Source organism: Protopterus annectens, chromosome 10.part0 (genome assembly GCF_019279795.1).
Source record: "Protopterus annectens isolate FY-2018-M chromosome 10.part0, PAN1.0, whole genome shotgun sequence".
Classification (NCBI taxonomy): domain Eukaryota; kingdom Metazoa; phylum Chordata; order Ceratodontiformes; family Protopteridae; genus Protopterus; species Protopterus annectens.
The window spans coordinates 532,349,526-532,365,213 of record NC_056744.1 but is presented as its reverse complement, the minus strand read 5'-3'; the positions used below and the strand labels follow the sequence as shown (position 1 = coordinate 532,365,213).

General features: G+C 39.9%; 1 protein-coding gene across 1 annotated transcript in view; it reads right to left on the bottom strand.

Moving 5' to 3' along the window:
- Positions 1-2,486: 2,486 nt before the first annotated feature.
- RGSL1 (regulator of G protein signaling like 1) overlaps positions 2,487-15,688 on the bottom strand; it is a 1,267,980-nt gene continuing 1,254,778 nt past the window's right edge. Inside the window, exon 20 of the mRNA XM_044086788.1 lies at positions 2,487-2,795. Within this exon, the coding sequence (XP_043942723.1) occupies positions 2,699-2,795 (97 nt within the window). The 3' untranslated portion in view covers positions 2,487-2,698. The remainder of the gene's footprint in view (positions 2,796-15,688) is intronic.

The window sequence follows — 15,688 nt, the reverse complement described above, 5'->3', positions numbered from 1 at the left end:
TTTACACTACAATATGTCATGAATGGGGTATGAAGGCCTTGAGATATTTCTTAGGAAACAGTCCTTTGTCTAATTTTCTGTTAGATATGGTTTGGTTTTGTTTAATAATTTTTTTCAGTTTAATGGTAGAATTTATAGGGAAGTGAAGGGCACAGCCAATGGGGCATCTTTTGCCCCATGTATGGCAACCTGTTTATGAGTATTTTTGAGTTACAATTTCTTCATCATATTGGGTTTTATAAAAACCATGTTGTTCGATACTATACGTACATTGATAATTTAATATTTTTATGTGATGGGGGATGTCAAGGTTAATTACTTTTTAGGTGATTTACATAATAATCAGTTTGGTTTATGTTTTGATGGAGAACAAAGAGGTAGGAAGGTCATCTTTTTAGATCTAGAATTGGAAGGTGTTGTAAATGTGGGGGTGAAAACTAGAATACATAGGAAATTTGAGGATGGCAACCACTTTTTGCATGGTGGGAGCTGTCACCTCCTATTTGATGAGATCTTTACCTTATGGAGAATCACTCCATATAAAAAGACTTTGTAATGAAAAAAATGTTCTTGTGTTCAAGTTTACAAAGACGTGTGATCAATTTAAACAATGTGGCTATGATAGCTCTTGTATTCAGGACACATATTATAAAGCTTCTACTAATCAGCTAGCCAAGGATGATAGACATGATGTGGCCAGAAATAATAAGTGGTATAGTAACATTAGAGGTGGACCTGGAAATAAAGAAAATAAAATTATGTATTTAGTTACAGAGTATACTATTTCTGCTGATATTTTTCTAATATTGTGAAATATTATTGAGACTTTTTATCTAAAGATAAGAGTCTAGTTGGGTTGCTCCCTGATAAACTATGTATTTCTTATAAGAGGGTCCGTAATGTGAAGGACATGTTGGTTCATAGTTATTATACCACACCGGTTCTATATAGGAACATGGGTGTGGGAGAATTTGGTACCATTCCTTGTAAGCATTGTTCTGGTTGTACACATGTAGTAGTTCAATGTTTTGACAGAATTAATGTGATTTACTATACACCTAAGGAGTTGTATAGTTGTAGTACAGAAAGGGTAGTATATGCCTTGAAGTGCCCATGTAATCTTTTTTACATAGGAGAAACAAAAATAGCATTTAGAACTAGGCTTTTGGAATATCTGATGGACATAAGAAACCAAAGGGTGTAAAATTCAGTTGCCATGAAGTTTTCTTTGTGCCATAATGGGAATGAAAAACTTCTTCAGGGTACCATATTAGAAAAGGTAAATGTTTTTATGGATAGTGATTTAAAACAGAAGCTACTTTTTAAAGTGATTTTATTTATTTTGAAATATGGTAATCTAATCCCTAATTGCCTATATTTTGAAGGCAATTGGAAAGTGTTCCTATAAAGTATAGGGTTCTTGAACTGAATTGTTTTATTTTACTTGATTGAATCATTTTTATTGGTGGACTTTTATGCAGTGATGTATTTAATTCTTTGCTGGTGTGCTTTTTGACTCTTGAAGGTCCATTTTTGCCGAAGTACTGGAGCTTGTATTGGTTTTTGCACATTTTATATTAAAGTTTGGGTCTCTTCTACTGGCCTTGGTCATTATTTAGAATAAGAAAAACTATCAAAAGTCTGCACATGGATTAAGTCTTACCCTTACAACATAAACCCTGCACAACTTGAGGGAAAAGTCAGAAAAATATTTTACAGAGTTGCTCACACAAGCATTCACATAGAATATTTCCCTGACAAGAAGTGTCTCAGATTTAAATTGTTTCCTAGCAAAACAATACATATTTTTGCAGAAAAAAGCAAATTTTACTCACAAAGATAAATTTAGTGGGATTTTTCCCCAACAAGGGACTTATCTTCCCAGCCTTGAAGGATCTCTGGGCAACAAATAGTTCCACGAGGCCCACAAAAAAAGACAGTCTTTTGATGGCAAGAAAGTTGTGAGCTTTTTGCACTCTAGCTACCTTTTCTTATGGAGCTCCTCTCAAGCTCTTGAGAAAGTGATTGAAGGGCACTCTTTGGTTTTGAAAAGCTGGCCAGTAGTAGTGGGGTAGGACCCATATAGCTTAGGCTACGGACATCATTATCTAATGCTGAATGTCACATGTTCTTATATATTCATAACCAAAAAAACACAACAGTGTGTATCCATGCAGCTAATAAACGAAACCAATGAAAACAAAGTAGAATAGCTCAGGTAGTGTTATATCCAAGCAGCTTCCCTATTAGATGTTTCCAAGCAGCTTCCCTATTAGATGTCTAATAGGGAAGCTGCTTGGATTTTGTTTTCATTGTTCTTATCTATTGCATGTCAAATACCGCTAAGCTGTGCTCAGACTTTGTCAATAGACACATACACAATGTCTTGTATTTTTACATTACCATTTAATGTATAACTATAGAACAACTGAAGGCAAAAACACTACTTGGACAAAAGGATGCTTAATGAGGTAGTGATAGTTTGAGTGAGTATATTTATATACTTGTCTTAGTTTTGATTAGTACTGTGTTTTCAGATCTGTGTGTGTCTGAGATTTTTAACATCAAAAAAGCAGCTCAGTTTTTAGTCAAACAACTTCTTAGTGGCAGGCAAAGTTACAGATATTATCAAAATAAACACAGAAACATGAGGATACAAGAAGGTAATGTTATTTTTATTTACTGTCCAAGTACACTTTTAAATTTCATTCTTTGAAGTCACTGCTGGAGTTCCAAGCTGTTCCACACAGTTCTTATCTGAAGCCAATGGAGGTAGACTCAGTTGCTGCTGAAAACTGGTGAAACAGAAAAGAAAAATGTATTTTTGTTCATCTGTATGGTGAAACAAATAGCTAAAGAAAGCTGTTTTAAATTGGTTTCATGCCTTCAAATCATGCAGGTTTGAACATGCAGTGTTCAGTAATGCAAAGTGTCAGGTGAAATAAACAGTGAAACAGCAAACTCAGAATGGAACCCTTGCCCTTAAATAATACCAAAATGAATGCCAAGCTGCAGTGGACTACATTTTGTATCCACATGACTAATCATAGGTTTCCATATATATTACAGGAAGGATGGTCTCCCACTTGTAAAGTTTCAAATTAAAATACTTTATAATATGCACCTGCTATCATTAGTATTAAAATCATTAGTGCAGCTGAGAGAGGGCATTTGGTGTTCAAGATAATGGTAGCATAATTTAGTATCTTTTCTGTCAGAAGTCAACTCTGCAAAGAAAACTACAGAATTTTCTTTAAAAACAGTCATGTATTTTCAACCTCAGAAAAGAAGGAAAAAGAAGCAGAAAATACATTTTAAGAGTATTTTCATGATAAGCTTATCACCTGTTTTAAAAATCATAGAGCAGCAATGATCAGTTGGACATCTTCTGTTAGTCTGAGTTCTGAAAAATAACGGACTCTCTCTGTCTCCTTGGACCACTGTTGCAGGACTACTCACAGTTGGGAGATTTCCAAAGCTGTCTAAATAGAAAGGGAGGAGGATAGAGAAGCAAAGCTCGGGTCTAAAATTCTCTGAAGGATAGATCTAGCAAAACCAGCTCTTGCTCTGAAGAAAGCAACAGTATAGAAATGCTTCACAAAAAGTAGGAAGAGAAGACCAAGTAGATGCTTCTAGAATAGATCTAGAATCTAGTTCTTTGAAGATCTCAGAGGAGGCAACTGCTCTCATGGAATTGGCTTTAAAAAGATCAGGTAGCTGTTTTCCATGAAGAGGGTAATAAAAAAAGAAATAGCTTTAGAAATTGTTTGCTTAGACACTGGGAAACATAGCTTCTTAATTTGAAGGGAAACAAAAGCTGATCAAATTTTTTAAGATCATTGATTTTATCGAGGTAAAATATGAGTTGCCTATGAACATCCAAAGATTGCCAAGAGTCTTTCCCATTTGTTCTGAGGAGACTGAAAAAGGTATGATGGTAAATGGGCTGATTCAAGTAGACTTTAGGCACAAAGGAAGTGTTAGTTCTAAGGGTTACCCTAACCTTGGGGATGATAAAAAAAGCTGCAATGCCTGCAGCTCTGGCACCCTCTTTGCTGATGTCAGAGCTACCAACAAAGTATAAAATGTACAGTTGTGTAAAATCTTACCATAGTAGTAGATGTCCTTGCCTTCACTGCTGCAGTATTCTTAACTATATGGGATTCCCTGCCATGGAAGCCTGACGTCCGGCCAGTCTTTCAAGGACTTCTGAATTAAAAAGGTATGCTGAACATCACCATATGCTCCCTGTTTAATGTAGGGCATAAAGGTGACATTCAGGCTTACTAAAAAAGGAACTGATTGCTCCAGGAGGAACACCAGTCCAAAGAGCCCAAGAGGAAACTTGTACATCCAGGAAGGTAAAGAACTAGGGGGGGTGGAGCGAAAATTGCAGCAGTGAAGGCAAGGACATCTACCATTATGGTAAGATTTTACACAACTGCACTATATCCTTACATTCACTGCTGCAGTATTCTTAACTATATGGGGAGTGGCACCGCTCAAGAGGAAACTATGGAGGCGGAAGGGGCAGAAGAATCCCCTAAAAAACATGAAGAACTGAAGCAGCAAAACCAGCCCTAGCTCTAGAGATACCATGCAACGTGCAGTGCTTGGTAAAGGTATGCACAGAAGTCCACGTAGCTGCTCCAAGAATACAATTAGTATCTAAGCCTTTGAGAAAAGCACCAGAAGAAGCCAAAGCTCTACTAGAATGAGCTTTATTTGAAACAGGAAGGCTCTTGCCATGAAAGGGGTAAAAGGAAATAGCCTTAGAAATCCAAGAATAAATAGTCTGCTTGGATATAGCAAGCTCCAAAGATCTAGGATGAAAAGAAACAAATAACTGATTAGATTTACTGATACCCTTAGTCTTATCCAAATAAACTCTAAGTTGCCTGTGCATGTCCAAAGTATTCAGCACCCTCTCACTATCAGTTTGTGGAGAGGAGAATAAAGTAGGCAGATTAATAGACTGATTAAGAGATAGTTCAGTAACCACCTTCAACATAAAAGAAGGGTTAGTGGGCAAGGACACGCTGTCCTCAAGAAAAATCAAAAAGGAAAACAAGCCATAAGGGCCTGGAACTCAGACACCCACTTGGCAGAAGTAAGTGCTAACAAAAGAACAGTCGTTCAGGAATAATGTTGTAAAGAAACTGAAACAGCAGGCTCAAAGGGAGCCTGAGTCAACTTCTCCAAAACAAAATTAAGATTCCAGGGAGGAGGAACAGGCTTTATGGGAGATCTAATATTTAAGACACCTTTATAAAACTGTTTCACCTCAGATCTAGTAGCTAAAGGAGAAGAAAAAGTCAGAGAACCAAAGATATCTGACAGGTGAGCCTTAACAGAAGAATAGGCCAAACCAGCATTGAGCAACTCAAACAAGAGAGAACCAAAGCAGCATCCACAGTAAGTAGGTCCAGGTTATGAGAGAGACACCAAAAAGAAAACCTGTTCCATTTACATATGTAGGATTTCCTAGTCATAGGTTTCCTGACCTCCTGCAGGACTTGCAGTACATTCTCAGAAAAAAGGTGTCTATGAGGAATCAAAATCCTATCACCCAGTGTCAGTTGAAGCAAGGACAGTTGGGGATGGATAAGAGATTCCTTGTCTTGTGTGATTAGATCCACCCTGTGAGGTAAATTGTGATGACTGCCCTTGGGAAGATGCAGAAGAAGATTGACTCAGTGCTGTCGTGGCCAAAAGGGAATCACCAATGAGATTTTGGGAGCATCCTGTTGAATTTTGAACAAGACTTTCGGAATGAGAGGAAGGGTAGGGAATGCATAAAGAAACATCGTATTCCAAGAGAATGACAGGGCGTCCACCTTCCATAACAGAGGACCTGGTACACTGGCACAAAACAAAGGAAGTTGTCTGTTCAGAGGGAAGACAAAGATCCACTTCAGGAGTACCACATTGGCGGAAAATGTCCAGAAACACATCTCTGTGAAACATCCATTCATGGGACAGAGGTAAGGACCTGCTCAGAGTGTTTGCCACAATGTTCTGACCGGAGGGGATTATAAACTGCTTGAAGAGTCACTTGACAGCAAAATCCCGTACCAAAAGTGCCAACCGGCAAAGAAATAAGATATCCTCCCTATCTGCCTGTTGATATACCACATCAGTGTGGTATTGTCTGTGATTACCTTGAGAGGCTCTGGGGAAAGGGGAGACTGAAAGGCCTGAAGATCCAGCAGAAGAGCTCTCATCTCTTTGACAATGATGTACTCCTTCTGCTGACAACATGACCACAAAAGAGTCAGAGAAGACTTTTTTAAAATTTACAGTGAACCCCAGGCTCTGAAGAAGGAATACAGCATAATAAAGATTTTGCAAAAGGGTCTCTGGAGAGGATGCCTGAATAAACAGGTCATCCAAGTAAGGAAATATCAGGATCCTTTGAAGTCTGCAAAAGGCAATCACAGGAGCAAGGCATTTGGTGAACACCCCTGGGGCAGTAGAAAGGCCAAAGGGCAACATATAGAACTGAAAAAGCCAGGAAGCAACAAAGAAATGCAAAGGTTTCCTTAAAAAAGGATGATTGAAATATGAAGATAAGCATCCTTGAGATCCAGAGACACCATATAGGCCTGAGGGAGCAACAGAGGAAACAGAATCTGAAGAAGCAACATCCAAAAGGAAGGTACCTTTAGAAAAGTGTTTAGATGAGAGAGGCCTAGAATAGGTCACCAAGTGCCCTGTTTTTTAGGCACTAGAAACAGGTGGGAGTAGAACCCTTTACCCCCTTTGGGACACAAACACCTCTTGGATAAGGTCTATATTAGAAGACCAAATGTTTAGGTGATCAAACACCTAAACATCGATCTTCTAACATCGAAAGCAAAAAATGGCGAACGGCGGATTTAACACAAGGAAAGATTTCCCTTGGCCGTTTGCAAGAGTTTGCTATTTCCCTACTGTAGAGTGATCTCGGAGTTGGTATATTTAGTTGGGGTGGTGTGGGGGGCACCTCCCCCATGTCAGAGAGTGGGGGGGGCAAAGCCCCCCACTTAATTTAGATGTAAAGTAATGTTTTTTGTCTTATGGCTGAGGGACGTGTTTCCCTGGGATGTTTAACATTGTGCGGTTCGATATTAGAAGATCGATGTTTAGGTATTCGATCACCTAAACATTCGGTCTACTAATATAGACCCTTGAATAATACCCTGAGACAAGAGATCTTGAAGAAACCCTAGCAAAAAGAGAAGATATTCCCGAGGAGGCTGAGGAATGCCCATAAACGGACAATGGGATTTCCACACCATGAAGTACCCTTGATGAATGATTGACAGTACCCAAGAATCCTAAGTGATCTGAAGCCAAATTGGAAGAGAAATAGAAAGGTGAAGAAAAACTGATATGTGGCTGGGAAGGGATGAATAGTCACACAGCGCCTTGTTTGTCCAGAAAGGAAGGCTTTGGAGTCCCTGAAAATTGAGTGGCCTCAGGAGGAGGAGTCTGTTTGCCACTCGTCTTACCTTTAGTAGAATGATGGGATTGCCTAAGAACAAAGGCAGGCTTAGTGGAGTAGTTTCTCTGAAATGTAGGCACAAGAGGCACAAAGATATATTTAAGCTCCCATAAGACCATACCCTTATCCTGAAGGGACTTATCCAAATCAGCAGCAGCTTCCCCAAATAAAAGTTTAGAATGCAGAGAAGCATCTATTAGCTTAGCTTTAATATCATCAGGTAGAGGTTGTGGCCTAAGCCAACAATACCTCCTCATAACTGAACCAATAACAGCAATCCTAGAAGAAGCATCCACCGCATCACAACTATATTTAATAGAATGAGGGTAAGGTGGTTCACACAGCCTGTCTTGACCTCGCCAAGGCTTTTGACACAATCCCCCATTTTGGAATTATAGCTAAACTCACTAAACTAGGTATAAATCCCTATGTCACAAGATGGGTTGCCAACTGGCTCACTGACAGAACCCACACTGTAAAAGTTGCAGACTCCAAATCTGACCTCAAAGCAGTGACAAGTGGAATACCACAGGGTTCCATCCTGGGACCTCTCCTGTTTGGTATCTACTTCTCTGAAGCACAGGCTAACACAGAAGGCCTCTGGTTAATGAAGTTCGCAGATGACTGCAAACTAGGAGCCATAGTCAAGTCCCCAAATGATGTGGACATCCTACAGAAGGGCCTCACTGAGACAGATGACTGGTGTCAGAGCCATGGCCTCAAGCTCAGTTCCAAAAAGTGCAGTATCATCCCCTTAGGTAAAAACTCTGTACCCATGAACTACCACATAGGCAGCAATCTACTTACCGAATGCGTGATAAGAGACCTTGGGATCCAGGTGGACAGTAGTCTCTCCTTTGATAGTCACATCACCACAGTAGTCAGGAAGTCTACGTGGCACACCTCATCATAAAAGGGTTCTCATCCAGGAAAAAAGAGATCATTGTTCCCCTCTACCCGACACTCATTAGACCCATTACAGAGTACAACGCCCCTTTTGGAATGTACCTCACAAGACATCTGCAGCAGCTGGAAAGGCCACAGAAGTACCTTATAAAGAGGATTACTGGCCTCAAACAAATGCCCTACACTGACCACCTCAAAAAACTCCAGCTTTACTCCGTAGCATATTGCCTACTCCGAGGTGATCTCTGCCTAACATATAAAGCTATGTCAAACCCAGAGCTGTTGGACATGCTACACCTAAAGAAATCCAAATCCCTTCAAGCTACACACTCTAGGGACCTAAACCTTTTCACCACAATAAACAGAACATGCTGGAGGGATAGATTCCTGTCCTAGAGACTTCCTATACTCTGGAACAAGCTACCCATCTATGTCAAGCAAAGTTCTTCATTAGCACTTTTCAAGAAAAATCTTGATGAGTGGATGGAAAATGGGAAATACACCCGGGGATCACTTCTGTGTCTCTGCTCAAAAGTGGGACAGGAAAATAACTTTCTTGGGTGGCGTATGCCATGGAACCTTGTTGGCTAGGCTTACGTAGGCCCTTGAGCCGATAGCCTAGTGCCTACCTATGAACCTATGACTTGAAAGAAAGTCATAGCAAGGAAAGAACAGAAGTTTTACCCTCAGAGTCTGGAAAATTAGAAATAATTTGACATGCATGAGGAAGAAAAGCCAACATATACCTAGAAATACGGGTCTGATAATTAGTAGCCCTAAAAGCTAGAATAGCAGAAATGTAAACCTTTTTTTCCCACAGTTCTGCTGTCCTTGTCAGAAGGCAATAACTTGGGTGAAGTAAGTAACTGTGACACCTTATCAAAGGCTACAGATATTACCAAGGGGTCAACAGCAGGAAATATTTATAAAAAAACAAGAATCCTCAGGTATCCTATAAAATTTGTCAGGCTTCTTGGCAGCAAGGGGAGAGAATCAGGCACATGAGAGGCATTGGAAAAAAACATCTAGTAAAGCTGCCAAACCAGGATGAATAGCCACATGTTTAGGAGATTTCAACTGCAGCAACTCATAGTACTTCCTATGGATATCAGAGACCTGACCACAATCCCAGTGAAAAAAATTCATTATCCAAGAGAGTGTGTCCCCAAAGGAAATTTCTTCTGAAGGAATAACAGGACTAATAGATTCCTCCTCCTCTGACCCATAGTCCAAAGGAGAAGGAATATGAGCAGAATAAGTTAGGAATTTGTCAGCAGAATCAATCTCATCCTCAGAAGAATCCTGAGCTCTAGGCCTTTTAAGAGGAGTACAGTACCAAGTAGGAGCAGGAACTGAAACCCCATGAGGAGGTTTTAAGGATATTAAGGCAGAAAATAACCCTTGAGTAAAAGCCTGCTAGGCACTTTGAGGATCCCTAGAAGCAGAAGGAACATGTTTATTTATTTGTTTCTTTTTTAAGGGAATGTCCTAATAAGGCTCAGAACCAGAACAACAGTCGTGAACTGTAGCAGGAATTTCTTCCCCAACCAAAAACCGAGGTACTCCCCTAGGACCCTCAGAAAAAAATCAAATGTGGTTCCCTCTGAATGTTTGAGACAGATGCTTGCAAAGCCTCTTCAGGCATGCTGGCAGCCAGATCCTCACCAACCTCCAACACGATCGCTGCAGAGAAATCTGACAACACAACCAGGAGAGCCTCCGGGTTCATAATGACCTCAGAAGAAACAACTGGCAGAGGCTGGAAAGTGGAATATTCCAGTTGTACCTTTTCACCTTCTTCTTCCCTAATGGCTGACCCCCGGGGTAGGAGATTCTTCCCATTGTATGTTTAGCCAATAGCTTAAGATGCTGGTTCTCAAGATACAAGGAAATGGAAGAAAGTCTACTATGAAGGGTTTTTGGGACAAATGCCTGACAAAAAGAACAAGAAGTATGGTCACGAGAAACACCTAGGCAAAAAAGATACTTATCATGGTGGTCTCAATGGAGAATCTGTCTCCCACACTGGCCTTTACCCTTCCAGGATGATATTAACCCCAAGGAACACAAAAACAAGAAAAAAATAAAATCCCCAGTGGAGCACTTATCTTGCAAGTACAGTAAACAGTTAGTCACTGGAGAATGGAAATACATCCAACTGGCAGAAAATGGATGCAGGTAAACAGACCAAAGATGTAAAAGATACATTCAGACTGGCAGCAATGAAGTTCTGTTTTTGGTAGGCCTAAATGTCACCTTTATGCCCTACGTAGGAAGTGTTTGGTGATGTTCGGCATACCTTTAAAATAACATGAGTCTTTAGTAGACTGGCTGGACATCAAGCTTCCATGGCAGGGGAACCCCATATATTTTGAATACTGCAGCAGTGAATGTAAGGACATCCAACTATACTGAGTGAAATTAATACTAATGCAAATGGTAGTGTTTGACCAATGCAATAAGGCTTTCAGGAATGGCCACAGAGTCAGCAAATAAATATAAGTACTCTCAAAGGTTAAAATAGTCTTTAAAGGACCAGCCACAATGAAAAGTTTAAATATATTTAATAATAAATAATAAAAGAACATGAAAATACTAAATATTTATTTACAATAAACACCAGAGTTTCAATCACAGGAAATATTAAAATAACACAGATGAACCGATTCACATAGATACAGAAAAACAGTACTTAACTAATCTCACTATATTTTCCTGACTGATCTAAAGAGTTACTATTCCCTGGTGACTTACTAAAGCAAGGCAAGATGAAGTAGTTGAGCGATCCTTGTATGTCAGACTGCCCTGAGACTTCTCTCTCATCTGGTACTAAAATATCATTTTAGTCCTGGATTACAGAATGATATCACACACATCTGGTTATCTGACGTCTGGTTCCCATACTACCCCAACCCCCCTCATTTACTAGAAACTAGAATCTCGCACATATGTGTTACCATACACAAAGATAGAGCTTTGCTAAGATCTGTTGCAGCTTCTGGAAGTCATAAAACAATTTCAAACTTCCACCCTTAAAGAGTAGCAGTTAGTTCACCCCCCAAGAGCAATACAGACTTTTTGTCTCTGGCTGCATTGAGACCTGTGAGATACACCCCAGTATTTAATAAAATCCATATAGGCACAATGTAGAGTCTACACAGCCTGTTACCATGTCCATGTACATGGTTCCCTCTTGGCAGTGTGCCATGCATATTAATCATGGCACGTTGCCGAGGGAGAGCTGTGGAACATGGTTATTGAATCAGTGTAGGGAGTGTGGTGTTGGGTCTGCAGATGACCAACACACTCCCTGCACTGTCTAACCAGATTATATCAATATAATGTAATAATTTATATTCTTTTTATATAAAAATCAGGTTTGTACACCAAGGCAGCATAAAAAGCATGCCAGATATCCTAAAAATAGAAACCGGGTGTATTTAATTATGAATGAAAAGGTCAAGTTTAAGCATAGCTGAGTGGGTTTGCACAGCACTGACCAGTGCTCAGCAGTGCTTAAACATAGCTAAGAGGTATATGTAAAAGTATAGTAGCATTCCACATATCCACGTGTCCAAACAGGTAGAGTTACAGCCTTATGTGCAGTAGGTGCAGGGTTTGAATACCTGGAAGGGTTATTAACCATTTATTTTCAAAATACAAATTATGCCAATTTTTTATAAATCCTGATTTGCTGCACTCAGCTAAGATCTGCTAAACCATGCTAAGCATTGCTTAAACAAGATATGTTTTAGCACTGCTTGGCACCGCTTGGCTGTGCTTAGCTGGTTTGTGCACTGCTAAGCATTGCCAGTTTAAGCACTGCTCAGCATAGCTGTGCTGGTTTGTGCAGTGCTAAGTGACATGCCACATTTTTAAATACTGCCCAATGATGTTAAAGAGCAGGAAAACAGGCTATTTTAAGTGCACTAGGTGGGAATACAGCATAGGCAAGTGGGGCAGTGGTTAAGGTGTATGTCTTTCAATCACAAGGTGCAAGGTTTGATTCTCACCTGGGCTGGAGATTCACAGGTTGAAGGTATATATTTAGGGAGCACACTGGCCTAGTGGGTAGAATAGCAGCCTCAAAGTGCTAGGATTTACTGTTCATGCCTGACTTCTGACAATTGGCTAGATTTAGGGTTGGGAGGGTGGCCTAATGGTTAAGGTGCTTGCCTTGCAAGCACAAGGTGCAAGGTTTGAGTCTCACAAGGGATAATTGGCTAGGCTTAAAATGGCTCACAAGGGCAGTTAGCTTAGTACTAATCTATGAACCTATGAACCTATAATCTATGAACCTATGAATAACCAGATGGAGTTTGAACTATGCAGTAACTACAGCTGGTGTTAGAGAGGGTGTGCGCTTCCGGGCACAGCAGTGAGGCATTCAGGAGTCCAGGGTCATGGTTGGACTCCTGGTGAAAAACCATGATGACTGGCTGTTACAGGGGCAGTTCCAGGGCTCAGAGTGCAAGGTGGAGGCCTGGGACGGCTGGCACCCAAACTCACCAGTGCTACAGGTATCCCCTGCACAGGTGAGTAGGTCCATCACCACTATGATGACCTGAAGCATCGAAAAGGGATCTTCTGGACACCTGGGTCCTGGAAGCTTGGGCTGGGAATGCCTGACAAGTTTGTAAGTACTGTTACCACTGTTTCACCAATACCTAATCTGTATGTTTGATAGACAGGGATGCATAATGGTGTGCTTCTCTCCCTACAGCTGCAGAGGAGAGAGCTTCCAACATTGAAGCTCATGCCAGGCAGTTGGCCAGGTTGCACCGTGAGTGTGGTGAGTACAGATGTATTTTGCAATCCATAGTAAAATAAGCAAGAAAGACTAAAGCATTAACTGCCAATAGGTAAATACAGTAAAGATGTTTGTATTGCAATGAATGTGGATGTAGGCCTGTACTGTAATAAGTGACTACTACCAACTATAGTCCAATAAGCAGGGAAGACTAAAGCATTAACCCTGATAAAGTAAATGAAATAAAGTTTCTACTGCAATAACTGCGGAATTACAGCTGTATTGCAACACCTGCATTGCAACTACTGTTGTGTAATAAAAACATGAAACTATACCAGAAACTGCATGAAGGTACCTATAATAAAGCTGTGTTGTGCAATATGTGTGGAATTAGGGCTGTTTTGCATGAAATCAATTATGACAACTGTTCTTCAGGAAAAATACAAAATACCACTACCTGTCTCAAGGTATATCTAATAAAGAGTGTTGTGCAATAAGTGTAGCTTCAGAGCAGTTGTACAAGAAATGAAACATTACACCTGTTCTGCAATAATACATGAAGCTATAGCAATAACACACAAGGTTTATTGTGTATATCAGGATTGTCTTGTTTTAACCATTGCATTTCGGCTATATGGATTCAGGTTCTGAGGTATGGTGCTGCAGGGAAGTATAACAATGTAATAGCTGTAGACTGCATATATACTATCTCCACATGTATATGGGTGAGGTAGCCAACCCAATAATCTAATATAGTTTGTAGACTTCACAGATATGTCCACCCACTAACAATATACTGTGTACACCTGCATTCTATGTGGTAATGTATAGATTATCTAGTATCTCTGTCATGCAGGAATTTCATGCATCTGTGTTCAACTGTCACTGCAGTCTAGTATAAAACTGTATTACTATTACCAGGTCTTATTTTGTTTCCAGATGAGCTCTAGGCAAATATCAGTCAGTCAGTAATTAGCAGTGACTCAGTAGCTCAGTTTGTTAAATGCTCTGTATGAAGTACATTTTGCCACACACAGACTAGGGTTCAAATCCAGTGGCATGTAGTAATAAATATTACTGAATCAGTTATGTAATGATGACAGATTTTCTCTCCACATGAACTACAGATAAATGAGTGAGGTAGCCCATATTATGTATAAATAATAGTGTGTACAGATGTCACCGACTGTTTCAGTACCAGAAATGTAATAATACTGCAGAAAATAAAGGAATCAAGTACAAGTTTTAATAAAATAAAATAAAGAAATAAAATGTGTAATCTTGGTATGGCTGTATGTCTGGAGTATCTGTGAAATGTTGCAGCAGTCAGTTAATACATCTGATGTACAAGTCCATTGCAGTCACTGCTATCGGGATCTATCCCCATGCCTGCCAAGCAAAGCATGATAGTAGCTTAATCTCTGCACTGTACGCATACGTGTAAAGTTTCATGCTATCACAGAATTTAATTACTGTTCTGTAATCCCTCTATCACAGATGTATCATCAACATGACTGTCAATAGCAAAGTAACAGTACATCAGCCCACATTACACCCTGGTAGTTATAGAGGTCCACCTGATGTGCAAGTGTTCTTTGTAGTTTTGTAACTACAGGTGTTACTGCTTGGCCGATACTGTCCCATGCAGATAGCTTGAGCGACATGTATGTGCTACAGCAGCTATAGGGCACTTTTACACATAAAGGATAGACCTGTAGAGTACATGGCAGTACTGTTGTCAACTATATAGCTTATAATGGTATTAATGGACTGTATTTCTCTCTCCTCCTAACCCTCATTTTCATATATATTTATTATTGTTATGCAATGGCTAGGGTTTACTATTACCATATCTCCTTCTATAAACTTTATTGTGGGACACATATTTTATTGTTATGAATTACAATGGTTACATATTAACATATGTTGTTGAATTACCCATGTTGTTGGCCTTATGCCATGACTGTTACTGGCATGCTGTTAATATACTGACTGTTAAGTTATTTATTGTTGTGTTCCTTATAATATGCAATGAAATGTGATTGGGTTATTTCCAATGTTCTGACATGCTGATATTACTAACAAAATGTTTTGTTCATAACTAACCTATACACATTGCTATATCTCTATCACCACAGCATGACAGGATAGGCCAGTTCCTGGCACTGATACCCAGCTGTGGCACTGGGTATCAGCGCGTCTGGGACTTAGGCTGGTGGTGCCCACTCTGCTGGCCCTGCACCACTTTTGGGTGGAACTGCCTCATGGGACAGGGCCTGTTCTCCTGGGGGGTGGTGGCAGAGAGGCAGAGAGGCAGGAGCTATGAACAATGCCTGCACCGGATTGAGGGCAGACTGGGCAACCTGGTTTTTATTAGTGTTTATATGTTTGAGCTGTATATTATGGATTCTGTTTGTTGAAATGTTATCATAACATTTCTGTCATTTTTTTTTTAGGTAACAGTGTTTTTTTGCTGTTCTTTTGCTGTTTTACTTTAAAATTAGTTCATGAATTTAAGTGTATTGTTTTAGATAGAGAAAGTTTGT